The sequence below is a fragment of the Brachyhypopomus gauderio genome, chromosome 15, assembly GCF_052324685.1.
Source record: "Brachyhypopomus gauderio isolate BG-103 chromosome 15, BGAUD_0.2, whole genome shotgun sequence".
In the NCBI taxonomy this organism is placed as follows: domain Eukaryota; kingdom Metazoa; phylum Chordata; class Actinopteri; order Gymnotiformes; family Hypopomidae; genus Brachyhypopomus; species Brachyhypopomus gauderio.
This window is the reverse complement of record NC_135225.1, coordinates 16,313,685-16,332,227: the sequence shown is the minus strand read 5'-3', so window position 1 is coordinate 16,332,227 and position 18,543 is coordinate 16,313,685. Positions and strand designations below refer to the sequence as shown.

The window sequence follows — 18,543 nt, the reverse complement described above, 5'->3', positions numbered from 1 at the left end:
AACCGGACCCTTGAGTTGGTCCGGCAGCGGTGTTATTGGCCACGAATGTCCGCAGAGGTGCGCCAGTGGTGTGAGGAGTGCCCTAGATGCCAGGTGGCTAAGGAGACGGCCCCGCCAGCCGCCACGTACATGGGCCACCTGTTGGCATCTCGGCCTAACGAAACCGTCTCCATTGATTTTACAGTCCTGGAGCCTAAGACAGGGGGGGTGGAGAACGTCTTGGTAATCACTGACGTTTTTAGTAAGTACTCCATAGCAGTCCCCACCCGGGATCAGCCGGCTCTGACCGTTGCCCAGGTTTTGATTACTGAGTGGTTTTATAGGTTCGGTATCCCTAGTCAGTTTCACTCCGACCAGGGGCGTTGTTTTGAGGGCATACTGATACAACAACTTTGCAGCAATGGGGAACCATCAGGGCCCTCTACTCCCTCTCAGAGGGCCTAAAAATATTCTTAAAACATAAATATATATAATATAATTTATCCAATTTTATTTTATCTACTTACAGTTTGACAATCGACATCTAAACAATTACAAAAATATAAGCAAATAAATTATTCAACCTTGTCTATTCAATCTGTGTTGGAAGGTAAGGGGTTAAGTGGAAGCCTGCGAGCCTGTGTCTCCCCCTATCAGGACTGTGATGCCCGCTGTTCGTTTACAGAGGGCCAGGCAGTTATAATTCAGCGCAATACCAGTTTCAAACAAACTTGACAGCAAAATTGCCCAATCATATCGTCCCTCTTAGTGGGCGGACTTAACAGTATGATAATTTCCGCCCACTGTGGCAACGCTAGCTGTTAGTTATGGGAATTTCGGCTCTTTTTAGGGAGCCGGATCTTTTGGCTCCCTAAAGCCGGATCTTTTGGCTCAGCTCCTCATAAAGAGTCGGCTCTTTTGGCTCCCAAATGGCTCCTTATTTGAGGGGGTGGCGAACGTAATTTGTTGACGGGGGGGGGGGGGGGGGCGTGGTGAACGTAATTTGTTGACCCGGGGGGGGGGGGGGGTCTTAGAGGGGAACCGGCTCGGTCTTAGAGGGAAACCAGCTCTCGTCGTTCACTTAAAAGAGCTGGCCCTTTGAACCGGTTCGTTCGCGACGGACACATCACTAATAGCTGTCGTTAGCGTACCACCGCTACCTAGTTTCGATTCATTCCTTTGATGTCCTTGTGTGCGTTGTTTACATATTCCGCTTCAGAGGAACACAGAGCTGTAGAACCATAGGCTACCTTATTTTGCTTAAGAAGTTATCTAGTACAGATATTATTGTTTATTACGTTTCTAAAGCTGTACTGTCGTCTTTAATTTTTTTCTTTATTGCAGTTAATTAGGAGAGGAGAGGAGAGTTTTTTTGTGGGGTGGGGAGGGGGGGAGGTGATGACAGCGGGCCCAGGTTTAATAGTCACGGTTCGCTACTGCTTTGCAGTATGTATGGGATCCGGAAGTCGTGAACAACCCCGTATCACCTGGCTGGGAACAGGCAATGCAAATGGTTTAACTGTACGTTGCACAACCTGCTGCGCACTCTGCCGGCCTACATAAGGAACAGGATGGCAACACAGTGTGAGAACGTTTCTAAACCAGGAAGGATATTATGTATGATACAATGTATATTAAACCTCTTTGTCTAATAATGTTCTCAGCCCTATTGCCTGTTCATAGGACAGGAGAAGTAGCATCTTGCAGAATTCACACATCTCATGATAGTATTGACTCATAACCCTATTGAGGCCTCCATCCAAGATTCAAGACTGAGCTGGTAGGATAGTAATGTTTCATTTCCAGATTTAATAGTCAGGAAGTCACCATACAACTTTTTTAATTACATCACTTATATTCATGAGTTTGTTTGACAAGTTTGAAGTTTTTGTGCAATGTATTTTGTAAAACCAAAAATCAAAAATGTACTTAGTTTATTAAAGTTTACTTAGTTTGTTAAAGAAACATTTGTAAAATAAGCCATTTGATTTCAACATATATAACATGATAAACATGAATATAAGAAGGCAGTCATGAATATCATATCATGTGTATATGTGTATGTGTGTGTGTGTGTGTGTGCGTATATATATTAGTGTACCTAAAGTGTACCTGCTTTCCACCCAAGTCATTATCACAACTAGAGTGAATGCATGACATGGCTGGATGACGGCATCAACATCTCAGATTACCAGAAGACTCAATGACTAGGGGCCCCTGAGCTCCACATCTTCATATGTACACTGCTCAAAAAAATTAAGGGAACACTTAAACAACACAATATAACTCCAAGTCAACCACACTTCTCGTTGATATATACACTTCATAAATAAATAGAGTAGGGGTCTATATTTCCCAAATTTGTCTTCTAGGACTTCTCTGTGCACATTTTGCTCTCTCCAAGTTCCCAACACACATTATACAAGCAAGTCAGAAGTCTTGATGAGTTGGTTCATGTGTTGGAACAGGTTTAGAGCAAAAATGTGGACTGCTACAGGTCCCTAAGACTTGGTTTGGAAAATACTGGAGTAGGCTAATGGTTTGTTTTATGTAACTTTATGTAACTGTTTTTGACAAAGCATCCATAATCAAGGCATCAGCTTGGTTTAAGAAAAATTATGCTGTTATTAAAACAATGTAAATATAGCTCACAATGTGATACACAGTCTGATATAAAAAAAAAACAAAAAAAAAACAAGAAATGCTATTGTTGCAGTTGTTTTTTAAGACATTGGTGTCAATTCAAATGTTTATGTGATTATGTGTATAATATGTTTCCACACCCTCGGAAGATCTGATTTGATCAAAAACAAGGTATAGAAACCTGGCAAGCAATGTTTAATAGTTCAGTCTGTATAGCTAGATGTGTATGTACAGTCATTCACTTAGATCTCACTGACTCACTCACTTAATGAACTTATTTTCCCCTTCTCTTACCTTTATCTTGTGTGGACACATCAACCTCAATACAAAGTTAGTCAAAGCTTGGTACAACCTAAATAACTAATACCTCATTTATAATGGTAAGTGCTAAAGAGTCATATATTACTGTAAATCTTGATTAAATATTTCACCTAAGCATGGTAATGTTGTGACTATTGACTCTTGAGCCAAGTATTATGCAAATAAGACATCTAGTCATCGCTAGTCATTGTATCATTTTAGGTAAAATATTTCTTTAAACTGCTGAATTCTTAAACAGCCAATAAAAGAGCAAGGGAAATCAACAGCTCATGCATGCAATGCCTCCACTTTAGAACTCATGTGGGGAGACGATTACATGTACCCGGGCCAGGTGTTTGGCCTGGAAAGTACGGTCTGAGTACTCAGCCATGTCTACATCCACACTGAGCTCCTGTGGTCCAACCAGTGGCTGAACCAGGATCAGTTCCCCAGTCTGCCGGTCCGAGCGCTGCATGACGAACAGGCCACGGGCATCTCCCCCTCCCACAATGCCAAAACGCAGGCTGTCTGGGCCGGGTCGGCCCGGCGCTGCTGCAGTGGCCATGCGAAAGAGCGTGGCAGGAGTTCGGAGATTGGAAGGCAGTGAGAGGTAGTGGTAGGAGATAGTTTTGGGTGCCAGAGGACATGAGCGACTCTCCATGTGGCAGGGGTTCCTCTCGCACTGGCTGCAAGGGGGAGAGGGATATTACACTACAAGAAAAGTTTACTTTTTTAATCAAATCTCTGTGTACTACATCTGCAGTATCTGTCAAGTACTATGGACAATATTTTTGATGTTTATAAATTAAACACAATAAAAAAAGATCGAACTCAAATTATGTCTAGGGGCAGTTATTTGAGTAGGCAATAAATATAAAGTCAAAAAACATACCAAAATATTATTTGGCATTTTTTTCCATGAATTCTTAAGGTGAAATTATTTCTATGTTGTTGTAACTTTTATTTATATCTAATTTATTTCAGACATTGGATTACTTTTTCAGAGCAAAGTCATTAATACCATTTGGTTAAAAGTAAACACCTCTCAGGTTCTGATTGATAGAGTATGGATATTGCAAAACTCAATGATATGTGACCAGAAGAGAATAGAATTGTTTTTTATTGTCACTTCAGTTTTCGAATTTGGATAGACCTATAATATGTAACAACTCCTTTCTTGCATAAAATGCATGCTAAAGGTTTATCCTGTGTTTTCCTTTGTTCTATTGATTTATGTTTAATCAGAAATGCTTCTCAAACCAACATGAAATTTAAGGTTTTTCACTTGGAGTTACTTTGAAATTTGAAGCAGATTTGCCTTTTTCCACACCTCCCAACTAATAGGGAACATTGCTAGAACCTTGGCTAATGTGATTTGAAGAATCTCATGATGTTAGGAAGAAATGTTCAGAAAATAACATTGATAGAACATCATAATGTTCTTGATTAAAGTTCTCAGACTCTAACCATTAAATATTCTGTTTGCAATGTTATTGGAAAGTAATTTCTAATAAAACTGATCACTATGGCTGTTGACATTTGACCTGTAATTTTCTGAAAATGTTTTGTAGCACATTTTCACAACTAATAAAAAATGTTCCATGAACATGAAGAAAACAAGTCACCCAAAATTCTCCCAGAACATCTGAGCTGTAACACTCTGAGAACATGTTATTGAATGGTCTAATAACCAAGTAAAAAACATTCCATGAATGCCATGAAAGAAACCTGGATCCAATGAACATTAACAGAACATTTAAGAACAATGTTCTCATTATCTAAAAGGAACATTAGAGGAGGAACATTCTTGGAACTTTGGAACAATTACTAGCTACGTCATTACTGGCCAATCTCTGACCTGTTTGCTGGAAGCCTAGCCTTGCTCTTCACACATGCTTATTGAATTAGAAGGTTAATGAGCACTTTTTTCCACATTTAACTGTATTTTTTACCAGAAACATTACATTTAAAGAAATGTAGTTCAAGACCCCTATGAGCAAAATGTAATAGTGCTTATAAACAAAATGAATCATACTTATATATACTTATATATCATACATATATATATACTTATATAGTGACGTAGCAAATAGGCAAATTATGATCAAATATGTTAGTTTTAACAATAATTATGTATACTGAAGATAAATGGCTTCTGAAAAGATATCAAGGTAGGCATGCCTACAAAGAGAAACCACAGCAATAAAAATCTAAACACATATAGCACAAACTGGATGTAAAGTCCAGTTTAGTTACTTGCAAATAGTTCCTTGTCATACCTGCTGAGCCTTCCCCTAATTAGTTCAGTTAGACTAATTGCTTGCTTGCCACATAAGGTCACAGGATGGTGACAAGTTATTGAGTCTTGGTATCTCTCATGAGTGCGCTCCAGTCTATATTACTAAAATATACTTTTAAAAATATATTAATTTTACCTAAATTACCTATATGTTTTAATAGCTTATAACATCAACCAGGAAAGAGGCAAATGCAACTCATTTTCTAAAGCTGGTTAAGCATCATCATCCTAAAGAAAATTAAACTACCATACATAATAGGGGTTTGGACAATACACATGTTGCGCTCTGTTTGAGTGGTGGAGATGCTATTGTGGTACTCACAGAGGCGAGGTCTTGACGTAGCTGATGTTTGCGTGGGAACGTGGGCACTCGGGGTTCACACACCGGAAGCCTCCCCCGGTGTTGACACAGGTGGTGCCGTGGCTGCAGTTGTGCTGTTGTGCAAGACACTCATCCACATCTGGAGCAGTACAGGGCAACCAGGGAGGGAAGAAAAGAAGAAACGGAGAATTAGAGAGAAAAAAAAAATGAGTAAGGCCAACCCTGGAGGCTGCAGCCACGAGCTCAGAGAAGAATGGTGTGGTCCCTTTGGGCCTTTGTGTCAGGGCTGGTTCCAGGGTAGTTCCCGCTAGGAAGCTCACGAGCCAGCTCACGACAACTCAGGCACAATCAGCAGTGATGACCTGCAGCTGTCTCGTCCCCTATTTAAGGTAGGCAGTGGGCAGGGTCTGATTGCTGAATTGTTTGTTGCCCTATGCTATGCTCACACAGTCAACCCTTTTTCTGGTATTGTGTTCTGCTTGTTTGGTGTCTTGTCAGCAAGTTCTCTCACTGCTTATTCAAGTGCTTTTACTCCTGCGCCGCTCCCTGGCCTCTCTCGGGTTTTCTTTCACTATGTTTTTTTCTGTTGGGTTGTTGGTTTTTTTGGGAAGGGATTTTTATTATTTACTGCTACTTCCCCTGGCATCCTTAGTTATTTTGTTTGAGTTTATTTATTTTCTCCCTTCTTGCGTTGAGTATTCCACGACTCTTTGAGTTTATCCTGGTTTGTTCCCCGTGCGTTCACATGGCGGTGATTTCTTTTATACGCTTTCCCCACAATCGTTCTGGGGGCATCGAGGGGCAACTGATGAATGCACCTTGGAGATTATTCAAGTCCAGTGAGCTGCTTCTCTATAGAATCACCCAGCAGATTTCACAAATGACCTCTCCCTTCTGCCTATCACTGTAATCTAACAGTTAGCAGTAAAGGATTAGACCTTTATCACCACTGGTACCACGTACCCTCACAGCTTCTCCGATCTGCCAGCAGCTTGTACCCGCTAGGGCATGTGCAGCGGAAGGAGCCCGGGATGTTTACACATACGCTGGCACACAGCAGACCGCTGCCATCTGCCTTGTACACCTCACACTCATTTACATCTGTAAGAGAGAGGAAGGAAAAGATTAACTAGGATGATATGCTCATACATATTAAATGGAAAACCAATTATGAGAGAAAGATGGACAGGAAATGGTAGAGATGCAAAGAGAAGCAGAATTTCTGAAGTAGAAGGTCTGAAAAGTGACAAATATACAGAAATAAAAAAAGGTATAGATTGAGAAGAAAGAGGCTGTCTGGGGCCCTCCAGTTTGAGTCTTTAATGGATTATTTATTATCATGGAACTTGAAGTTGGAATAAGATACTGCAAAGGAATACTGAGCAGGACACCCCAAAGCTATGGGAATTAGCTGAATTTCAAAGTGGATAGAAAATATATAGAAATGTTACTGTTCATTTATTTGTCTTAGGACAAAAATATTTCCACAAAGTGAAACTATGCCCCTCTTTTCTCCCTGTAGTGTAGTTAGTTTTCTAAAGATGGAGCAGGTTAGGAAGGGGAAGGTGGGGAGTACCCTGGCAGATGCTGCTGTCAGATGTGCCACTCATGTGGAAGCCGGCATCGCAGCTGCAGTGCTGAGCTCGCTCCACTTTGGCGCAGCGGGGCTTGCGGCTGAATGCTGGGTCATCTACCACACTCCATTCTGGGGGAGCTGAGCGCAAGAGGGGAGGCGAGAGAGGCTTATTATTCACCCTGTGGCTGGTGGCCGAAGCCCAGCCCACCACTGAGACACGCGTACACACACACATATGTGCACATATATGCACAGGAGCACAGCACACCGAGATGGGCAAAAAAAAAAAAAAAAAACAATGACACACATGCACACAAGTGCTTATATATACAGTATATATATATATATATATATATATATATATATATATATATATATATATATATATATATATATATATATATATATATACGCACATACATGCACAGACACATACAAACACAAAAACGCACAGTCACACATACAAGACAAAGCATATACATGCATAAAACAACACACCAGACAACACATAGGTAAACCAACATTTAAAATATATATATTTTTTATTCAAATGCTCAAAAATATGCACCAAATGCTGGTGAGTTCATCCAGATTACATGTTTGTGAAACTATTCATACTTGCTAGAGGCTTAGGCAAATTATACACACATTGAACTCAAAACAGGACATGTATAAACTGGTGACATCACAGTACAATGACATCTGTTATCATGCAACACAAGAATTCAGATTAAATTAATATCTCACAAAAAAAACTCTAGTGTGGCTTCATGACTCATAAAACCTATTAGGGACTGGTCAACACAAATGTGTCTAAGGCTGACCAGCTGCTAGTGGTTCGTCAATGTTAGCAGTACTTAGTACTGTGAGATATTTTAGGTGAAAGTATTCCTTAAAACCAAATGACAAAATCAGAGAAATAACCACAGTGGGAACACCACTTTGTTAGCTCCAGATTAGACTACTATAACTCATTACTGTCAGGATGCTCAAATAGCAATCTCAATAAACTTCAAATTGTTCAAAATGCTGCAGCCAGAGTTCTGACTAGAACTAGAAAATTTTATGCCAGTCCTATCAGTCCTGCACTGGCTCCCAGTTAAATTCCGTATTGATTTTAAAATTCTTCTACTGACTTATAAAGCACTGCACGAGCTTGCTCCTGATTACCTCCAGGAACTTATCTCCTATTATGAACCCTCACGTCCACTAAGATCACAGGGTGCTAGCCTCTTATTAGTTCCAACAATTAGTTCCGAGTAACAGCAGGGGGAAGAGCCTTTTCTTATAAGGCTCCTTAACTATGGAATAACCATCCAGAATATGTCCCAGACTCTGACAAAAACTAGGTTGAAAACTTACTTATTTAGTTTAGTGTTTGGTAATTAATGTGCCCCCTTAGATAAAGGTTACAGATCCAGGGGTTCATGGAGGAAGGGTTTTATGTAGGGCTGAACGATTAATTGCATTTGCGATAATTTCGCGATTTTTTAAAACGCGATTGTCTAATTGCACAGGCTGCGATTTAAACTGGTCACGTGACTTGGGAGCGAGCCGAGCCGAGGACGAATGGAGCAAACCCGAGCAGGAGGCAGGGAGGTGGAGAAGTGAAGTTAACACAGCGCACTTTAACTTGTTGCACAACGGCTTCAGGCTCGACAGAAGCTGACACAACTGAAAGTCTAATACCAAAGAGGGGCAGCACATAAGTTGTGTGAAATTACTTTGGCTTTTAAAAAGATGCTGCTCAACGTCAGGTACCCTGCAAAACATGCCTTGCTACTGTTGCTACGACGCGAGGTAACACTACAAACATTCAGCATTAAAAAAACACCACAAAGCCTCGTATGATATTTGTAAGGCTAAAATGCCAACGACCAGTGCTGCATCTTCAAATACGCCAAAGTGTTTCTCTGCGCTTATACAGCTTTAGTATGGGGTGAGCAGCGAAATACCGTAAAATCACGCATATAGGCGCAATAAGATTTAAACCACGGATGAATCGCGAAAGCGCGGATAGCTTGACCGCGGTCCAGCAGACAGGGTTCACTGACCGAACCGTTTGAAAGTGTAACTCCTTATGGATGTAATTCGAAGCGCCACGCTGAAATAACTCGGGCAGTAACGGAGTTCATAGTGAAAGACATGATGCCCGTTAATATAGTGAACAAGCCCGGCTTCATGGCTTTGTTAAACACACTGGATATGCGCTACCAAACGCCCTCACGCACATATTTTAGCCAAGTTGCTATACCTGCAGGGCTGCCAACTCTCACGCATTGAGCGTCTTAGACTAAAAAAATAGTAGTTCGCTCTGGCGCCAACCACAGGCGATCGATCGATCACGATATAATAATAATACTTAAATTTAGTCCATTTTACACCCAGTGGCGGACTTAGCAATTTGGAGGCTCAAGGCGAATTTAGCTAGGGGGCCCATCAACATTAATATGCGAGAAATAAGTTCAGGTTCACACTACAAGATTTTAGGCTGGTTTTTCAGTCGCCGACTGTTTTTGTAGATCGCCGACAGAAACTGTGGTCGGACGCAAATCGGGGATCATTCGGCGCTCGCTCAGTCGTGTAGTGTGAACTGCTGAAAGACGCTCGCCGAGCCGTCGCCGAGTGGCCGCCAACTCATCGCAGACGACCGGCAGATATCTAGCATGTTTCATATCTAGCCCAGTCGGCGACTGTGAGTCAACAGCAGCGTCTAGCTTCATACAACTTTACTACAAGACTGTGTTTAAGTTATTGTGACAGCACTGGAGAAATAGTGCGATTGACTATATGTTCACTGCAACGGAGAGATGAAATAATTCTGGCAATTTGGGACTATGGAGTGGTTAAACGGTAAAAATAATAATAATAATAACGAAAACGTGGAGCACATGTACGTTGTTTTTATTTTCTTCGTGGTGTTGCTGGTTCTCGCGAGTGTTTCATTTTCGTGTTCTCGTGTTTTTGGACGGCAGCCAGATGAGTCGGCGATTTAATTCGTGAGCCCACGTCACCGATCAGTCATGTAGTGTGAAAGCCACAACAACTGAAAGACTCGCGATTACAGCACAACCAGTCGTGTAGTGCGAACGGCACAAAAACCTGATGACTGAAAAGTCGTGTAGTGTGAACCTGGCTTTAGCTAGACAAGGGGGCCCTACAGTGGGAGGGGCCCAAGGCAATTGCCTAGCAACGCCTCTATGCAAAGACCGCCTCTGTTTACACCCCCCCCCCCCCGCAACCCTGTATCTGAGCTGTATAAAAAATGCCGAAACAGAGTTTCCTGAAGTGGAACAATGGGAAAAAATCGCGATTTTAAATCGCAATCGCAATTTATAGATTAAAAATTGCAATTAGATTATTTTCCAAAATCGTTCAGCCCTAGTTTTATGGTGCACTGGTGCTGTCATCCAGTCACTGCACGTGGTCACTCAAGTTTGTTGACGGTGTAGTGGGTGGATGCCAATATCTCAGAATGCTCCCAAGTCTGTGTTACCTTCTGAATCTGCCTTTTTAGCTAGGCTGTAATAATTTAATGCCACACTTCAGAAGTTTGAATTTCCTCTGTCCCACATATGATCCCAAAGCTAATTTTCCCTCTTTTCTGTTTCCAAATGGTTGCTGGCCTACCCAAGAAATACTGAAACGAGGAGAGATGAGCCTTTCCTGATATCCACCCTGGGCCAGATACCACCTGCCTAACCAGCTGTGGATGAAGGATAAACCCACTGCCCTGGCCCCTCTCACCACCCTGAATTCTCCCCTGCTGTGACTGTATCTCCATGGCCCTGGACTACTATTACCAAACATCAAGAAGTTTAGGACTGAATAAGAATTACATAGAGAACACGTATATAAATACACACAAAGATGAGAATTATTTATAATTCCCATATTTTCTTTGTTTATGTATCTCCCTATTGTTGTAATGGTGACGGTGTTTGCCAAAGGAGGATGCCCCCCCCCCCTCTCAAGGTTTCTTCCTCATGCTCTTAGGGAGTTTTTCCTTGCCACTGTCGCCCTTGGCTTGCTCACTTGTAAAGCTGCTGTGTGACAACTGTTTGACAACAAACTGTTGTAAAAAGCACTATATAAATAAATTTTGATTGATTGACCACTTTCACCTGTCTGAGTCTGGTGCTGGCAGTGGTTCCCGCTCCAGTTGTGAGGACAGGTGCACTTGTACTGGCTTGGTCCCTCCACACAGGTGCCACCATTCAAGCAGGGGTTGCTAGCACACAAACTCACATCTGTGTGCACTGCAGTAAACACAGAGGTTATTATATGCTTAGGAAAACCTTTATAACCATGCAAACTGATCTGTCACATGTCTTTTATATAAAATATATTTCTTATCAGGTAACATATATTATATGCTGCATAAAAGAGATATGCTTATGTCTTATATGTTTGCTTAGAGCAATGAATTAGTGGAAAGTACCCATACTGCTGAGAGACTAGGCATACTCCACATTTTTCACATTTCTCTTGTAACATTACACAGGGTAAGGAAAAGTGACCTTTTTGGAATGCCAAAAATGAGGCACACAGTTGTTTAGAATAAAAGTCACCGAGGGCCACTATGTTATTCCAAAATGTTTGCTGTTTAAGCCATTCTCATTAGCTTGCATCCACAGAAGCTTATTGGTACCCTAACAAAAACACTTTGCCAGACTCACGGTTTCACAGCAACCACACATACTCTGCTTCTACTGCCACTGAGCCCTGTATATTCCTCTCTGGTCTAATGGGGAGAATTAAGCAGTGTGGCTATCCCCTAATAGATGGCAACAGTAATATGTCTACCACATGTTGGTTGGAGATGAAGAGATATTACAGTATCTACTGAGATAGCACAGTATTTACTTTCATGAACTGATTATGGGAGTCACTCTGATGTGGACTCATATGCACTTGCCATTTTCAAAGCTGTTTTCGGTTATTGGAGTGTGTGGTCGCATGAGTTGTTTGAGCTATACTAAGTTCTTCATTCAAAAGCACAAACCATGAACTTGAAGTGAATCAATGGAGGAAAAGTGGAGGAAAAGTGGAGTAGTTTAAGAGCAATGCAGTTGTATTTCTTTAATCTTCTAAATGTCCAGCTACTCCTGATCAACATTAATACTTATGTTTATAGTGTCTGTCTGTGTATGTGTGTGTGTGTGTGTGTGTGTGTGTGTGTGTGTGTGTGTGTGTGTGTGTGTCTGAGAGAGAGAGAGAGAGAGAGAGAGAGAGAGAGAAAGAGAGAGAGAGAGAGAGAGAGGTGAGAGGGAATATGGAAATATAAAGACAGAAACAGAGAAATTTATGGAAAAATAGATGATGGAGAGACTGAGAAAGAAGTAGGAAGAAATCTAAGCTTTTGGCTTTCTCTACACTCCTTGGGCATGGAATTTCTGATTGCCATGTTCCTAATCCTTCCCATGTTTATGTGCCTTCCCTGGAGGGTTCAGGCGCGAGGATTCACAGATGTACAAGCCCTCCTTCCAACAGACATATTTTTGTTTTGTTTTTTTCTTTCTGCCTTTGGGAGTTCCAAATACATAATCATTAGACTCCCAAATCTACATAATTGGAAGCTCAAACATATAGATATTATAAAAGTTTTTCTTGCAAACATATACCAGCAGCATGATCTGTCCCACTGTTTTACTTGGAATGTCTAAGCCCCTTGCCAGCTGCGACACTGAAGGAAGCCATCAAGAGCATGCTTAGCATACCTTCATGCTAGCAAACATAGGGTACACTTGTATTGAGGTGTGTATTGAGGTAAAGGGAAATTTAACCCACCAAATACTAACATTCTTATCATGAATGTAAGCAGGCGGGGAGCTAGATAGCATCACAAATGAATAACTCAATTCACAAGTTCCTGTCATTCATTTTTGACCACAGTTGAGTTTTTGATGAAGTATGCCTATAAAGTCTGTCTATTCTGACACACAGGGCAGTTGGGGTCTCTGTGGTCCTGGCAGAAGCAGAAGCAAAGGGGACAGCTCTTTTTACAGTAGCCATGCCAAGTGCGGGTCTGGGGCTGTGTGGGCGAAGGAGAGATCATGAGAGACTTGAGCAGGAATGTGAGTGCAGGTGTTTTTTGTGTTTCAGGATATTTAATGCCATCTGAACGAGAGCTTCATTCAGTGAGAAGAATGACTCTCTTTCTTTTCCCATGCCTTACCTGTGTGTGTGTGTGTGTGTGTGTGTGTGTGTGTGTGTGTGTGTGTGTGTGTGTGTGTGTGTGTGTGTGTGTGCGTGTGTGTGTGTGTGTGTGTGTGTGTGTGTGTGTGTGTGTGTGTTCACATTGAGTCTTATGAACTATTAGACATTAGCTCACCAAGATCTGACTAGGATTAAGAGAATTACTCCATGCTTTAGCAGAATAATATGGTCAGCCAGAAAAAGATAGTGTCTGGTCTTTATAATTAATTTATTTAGCAAAAGAATGTTTTGGCAAAAGAACAATTTTCCCTTTCTTCAAATGCAGTACTTCATCTCTGGTGCCAAAAATGACTATACCTGGTGACCCTGCATTTTAAATCTTTTTATCTAGGTCTGCTTCTTTTTGCATTCAAATAAGTAAGAAACAGAACACAATCTGGGCATGATTGTCTTTGCACATTTGCACATTGTTACTTAGATGCTGAACAGGTTCACATTCTTTACTCTGACCTCAGTAGAAAGACATTATTGATTAGTAGCCAGCACTACATACAAAAAATGCCATTTTAAATATGTCTGTGTTTGTCAATGTGTTAAATTAGGTGCTAACACTACAGACCTTTACAGACTGCACTGAGCCCACTCCAGCTGCCATTCTCCTGGCACACGCGTGTTCCCGGCCCCACCAGGTGATATCCTTGAGAACACGTGAAGTGGACCTCATGTCCTGCCAGATACTTGGAGCCAAACTTCCTCCCATGAGCTGGAGCTTCAAGAGCAGGACAAGAGGAAGATGCTACAAAGAAAAAGGAAGTGGAGTCATTTATCATATGAAGTCTTATCTTTCAGAGTAGGATGAGAGGAAGATGGGGATAGGGGGGTGAAGAATGGAAGGGACAGAGAAGAGACAAAGAAGAAACAGAGGTTAGATCATGTGCAACACTGCATGAACATAACAGGAACACAGCCTTCATGACATCTTCATTACAGACACAAGCATAGGTATATACACTCGATCAATGCACCTGAAAAGCACCTCAGCTTTATACTACAAACAGAGCCAAGCAGAAAGCATTTTAATGGAATTCCCTGTATTCTTAAAGCCAAGTTAACTAATAATATTGAATAAATATTGGCCAACAAAGTTTTTATCCCAACATATCTCAGTATAGGTGCAGAGGAGTTGTTTTCATCAAGGTCTGCCATGCTGTGGCTGCTGCCAGATTGTTCCCACAGCCAAGCACAACCCTCTGAAGGCTGTTGCACACCAATGCTGAAATGTTTGATGGCACAGACTCTCACTGCCAAACGACACAACTGTACTTCCTCTCTGGTGGAGCTAAAGCGTGTTTAGAGAAGGAACTGGATTCCATCCTCTCCTCACTGATGAATGTGCCTCTCATTCTGAAGCAAGGAAGCAATTAAAATTTTAAGAAGTGGAATTCCATATTTTTATACATGAGGTCTTTTTTAGAGTTTAGTGTATATTTTAGTTTGGTGTTTTAATGATATTGAATGTTGTGTTACTTTGCAGTTCAGAGGTCAAGCTTCCTGCTTAGATTCACATTTGAAAGTTGTGCCATGTGTAACATGCATTACTAGGAATCAGCATGGATGCAATAAACTGCCCATTGTTTCATTTAGAGTGAATGATCTAAATTTCTTCTACATCCATTCTGAAGTATACAGGATTAAATATGTGATACAAAGCTGCATTGCAAATGGTTTGAAAAACATACTGGCTTCATATCAGAAAAGGCCTGTGAAAACCCTTATAGTGTGGTTGGAATGAGATTACTGGAGTTGACCTCAGTGATCACAGATCAAAAAGGAACATCAAAGCCTGGAGCAAGGCATCAGTCAGTTTAGTCCCCTTCTGAACTGAGTCCATCAAAACCTCATCCGAATTTGTGGCTTCAGGGCACTGACAATTTGCAATTATTGAGAGGCCAGTGAGGAAATTCTACAGCAGATGTCAAAACATCTGTTTGCAATCCAAAACTTAAAATAGGTTAGATTACGCAACATAAAAATATTACAAAAACAGTTACACTGATGTTATTGCCAGTAAAGGAAGTAACATTACTTACTAAATATAATGGTTAATTTTCTTTTTATTCAATGTCCTATATTATTGTTTTGGCAATATAACACACTGTGTTGTTTGTTAAATAAGATTAAACATAAGCCTATTAAGGTTGTCACTGTTTAATCACTGTTTAGGAGTGAGATCATTGTTTAGGAGAATCATCATTCCAAACACTTTACATTTTCTTTTCTTGCAGCTGAATGTAAAAATTACCAATTTGCATCACATTAAGGCATATATGCAATAAGTGTGCTACACTAGTTGAGAGCAAAATTTTATGCATGCTTGTCTTTAGGTCTATGACACCAGAGGACTATGCAGTAAAATACAATGCAGCTTATGTAGACCATGCAATTTTATGTCTTTACTAAAACCCTTTTGAAGTGGGTTTTAAGTGTGAATTAGCAGCTGCCTCATTTCCATCACAGCCACCTGCTCCATGAGACTGAGCCCACAGTGAAATCTGCATAACACAAACATTTCAACACAGAACATAATCCAAACTACTGACTGATTTCATGTTTTAGAAACCAAAACAGAGACTGATGAATGTCTGTGAATCCATCAAGAGCCAAGAAAGAGATGTTTATCTCAAATTAGGTTTATATCCTCCTTTATATTTAATTATTGTTTTGTTTGCTTTCTGTGACCAAGACTCTGATGATACAACCCTCTCTTAAAGTGATAATATGCATTAATGACCATTAATAAGCATTAAGCACTGCATACATACATGAAGACTGGTCTGCTTGTGGAAACTTGGAAACAGAGTTCTGAAGGCTGGTGAGCTTGGACTTCATGATTCGAAGGCCCTCTGTGAAACGGATCTCCTGTCCTTTTAGTAACTTCTCCATTTGACGTAACATACCAATTACCCTCTGTTTGTCCACACAGCCCTGGCACATTAGAAAACAGAGGAATATGATCAGGCAACAGCCAGTCTACACAGGTGAAATTTCTATCAAGGCCAAAACCTTAATTACAGACCTCAACTGTAACACAGCACATTATGATAGGTAGCCAGTGGATTTCCAAACCACCAAAACTCCTAATAAAGTCATACTTGTGCATGCAAACTCAGAAGTGGCATAGATGTTCTATTAAGACCAGATGTGGATGATGTCATAGCACCAACTGGGTGGGTATAGTAGTACTGTACAGTACAGGAAGGACAAGGTCACATTTTCAATGTTTTGAAAATGTTTAGGTTCAACTCGCTAAGCCTGAAAAATAGCAATCTTCCAAGTAAACCCAAAATTTATAGATTTCAGGCGAGTAAGTCATCAACAAACACACAGTACCTTCCTTAAGGAATGAGTGAAACAATTATATTTTTCTGTGTGCTTTGGCTCTTTAGAATAAAGATAACATGAGAATTATGAGTCAGTGAGTGCATGAATACAAAATGTCACTTAGCTGTTAAATTGTCAGCAGTTTAGGTGAAAGGATATATAGACAGTTTTCTGAATTGACTATGTTTATTTTCTTTTTTATTGGTTAAAACATCCATTTATTTATTATTTATTTAGTGTGATATTTAAAAAACAATAACAACACATAAAAATTGTGGTTTTAATTAAGCCTCCAGAGAACATTTTTCACAGACAAGTTTCCATGTTTGTGTATGAATATTGATTCCAAAGAAGAGGCCAAAATAAACAGAGAGTTGTGTTTTCTTATGAACATGTAATAATAGTAACCTCTTTGCCCTCCAGGTACCTGTCTGTTTGCTCTCTCTCTGTCTCTGTCTGTCTCTGTTAGATGGCAGATGTCCTCACTGCTTAAGTTAGACTCTTGTATATTTTTCATGGCAGGAAGTCACAGACTTGTTAGAGGGAGAGAGCGGAGTGAGCTGGCTTCCTACACGTGAACTCTCCACAGTGAACACAGAAACGGGGGCATTTTACAGTAAGTGTCAAAACAGTGAGGGAATAAACCCCGACATGACCTCCAGATGTGTTTGACATGAAACTGTGACACATCTCCATTATACGCATCAATCAGCAAAGGACAGCGTGCTTATCTCTTACTTCAGAAGTCTCGTGGTCTGATTTGAACATTTGATTCGGAGAATGTCTCGTAAATGGACGATGGATGAATGGATGATGGACTGTGTAGTTCATAATAGCCTACATCATTTATTTTTCAATTAAGCATTCGGGAGTTTTAGATAACTCCGTTCATATGAAATTTAAAATGTTGGTGCTGTGACAGAATTGTGATCTCTCGACGTAGCTGTTCCTTCATGAGTTTTGACAGTTCTTGAAAACAATCTTTTTTTTTTGCAATATTTTTACTTTATCGCAGCATTTGGAAAACATAATAATAAACGAGAGATAGATAGATAGATAGATAGATATATAGATAGATAGATAGATAGATAGATAGATAGACAGATAGATAGATAGATAGATAGATAGATAGATAGATAGATAGATAGATAGATAGATAGATAGATAGATAGATAGAGAGAGAGAAAAAGAGAGAGAGATATTAACGACTTTGTTGACACCATGGACGTAGTTTTGATTTCATAAGTGGGGGGGACACAACCTGGGGTGGCGAACTGTTGAGGGGGGGGGGGGGGGGGGGGGATGAATGAAAATTGTTGAGCGCTGTGAACAAAAATTGTTGAGCGGGGGGGGGGGGGGGGGGAGCTCGGAGCTGCATGATCCTAGTGCTAGATTTGTCGCTATTTGGATATTGTTTTTTTAACCGTTAAAAAGTGGGGGGGACATGACTTCGTCGCTACTTAAATATTTGGTTTTAACTGTAAAAACTGGGGGGGACCAAAACCGGCTTTTGAAAAAGTGGGGGGGACATGTCCCCCCCGTCCCCCCCCCAAAACTACGTCCGTGGTTGACACATTCCAAGAGATTTGCAGTCCAGTGTAAATAGGTGAAATGGTTGGAGAGACATTCGACTTCCTCAGCTAATCACCTCAGCCATGCTTTTGACATTTCCCACTTTTACCCAGACAAACCCACGTTCACGTTCTTTTCACGATCACTTATACATTCAATATTTTTTATTTCTGGCATAAACTAAATGAGATATTTTCACCTACTGATTGCAATTTTCACCATCATTTAGGTGTAGGCTATATTTATTTCTCTGAGGCATGCGCGCTCACACATGTAAACACAGAAGGAAAGACTGATTTACTAACCTGTATC

At 40.7% G+C, this 18,543-nt stretch overlaps 1 protein-coding gene across 1 annotated transcript in view; it reads right to left on the bottom strand.

Annotated features, from left to right (window-relative positions):
- Positions 1-1,768: 1,768 nt before the first annotated feature.
- The window catches only part of fbln7 (fibulin 7), a 17,107-nt gene continuing 332 nt past the window's right edge, over positions 1,769-18,543 (bottom strand). The window contains exons 1-8 of the mRNA XM_076974861.1: positions 18,537-18,543; positions 16,101-16,263; positions 13,898-14,074; positions 11,244-11,378; positions 7,120-7,257; positions 6,507-6,644; positions 5,544-5,682; positions 1,769-3,608 (exon numbers count right to left, since the gene is read on the bottom strand). The exon at positions 18,537-18,543 is cut by the window's right edge and continues 332 nt beyond it. Of these exons, the coding sequence (XP_076830976.1) occupies positions 3,233-3,608; positions 5,544-5,682; positions 6,507-6,644; positions 7,120-7,257; positions 11,244-11,378; positions 13,898-14,074; positions 16,101-16,263; positions 18,537-18,543 (1,273 nt within the window). The 3' untranslated portion in view covers positions 1,769-3,232. The remainder of the gene's footprint in view (positions 3,609-5,543; positions 5,683-6,506; positions 6,645-7,119; positions 7,258-11,243; positions 11,379-13,897; positions 14,075-16,100; positions 16,264-18,536) is intronic.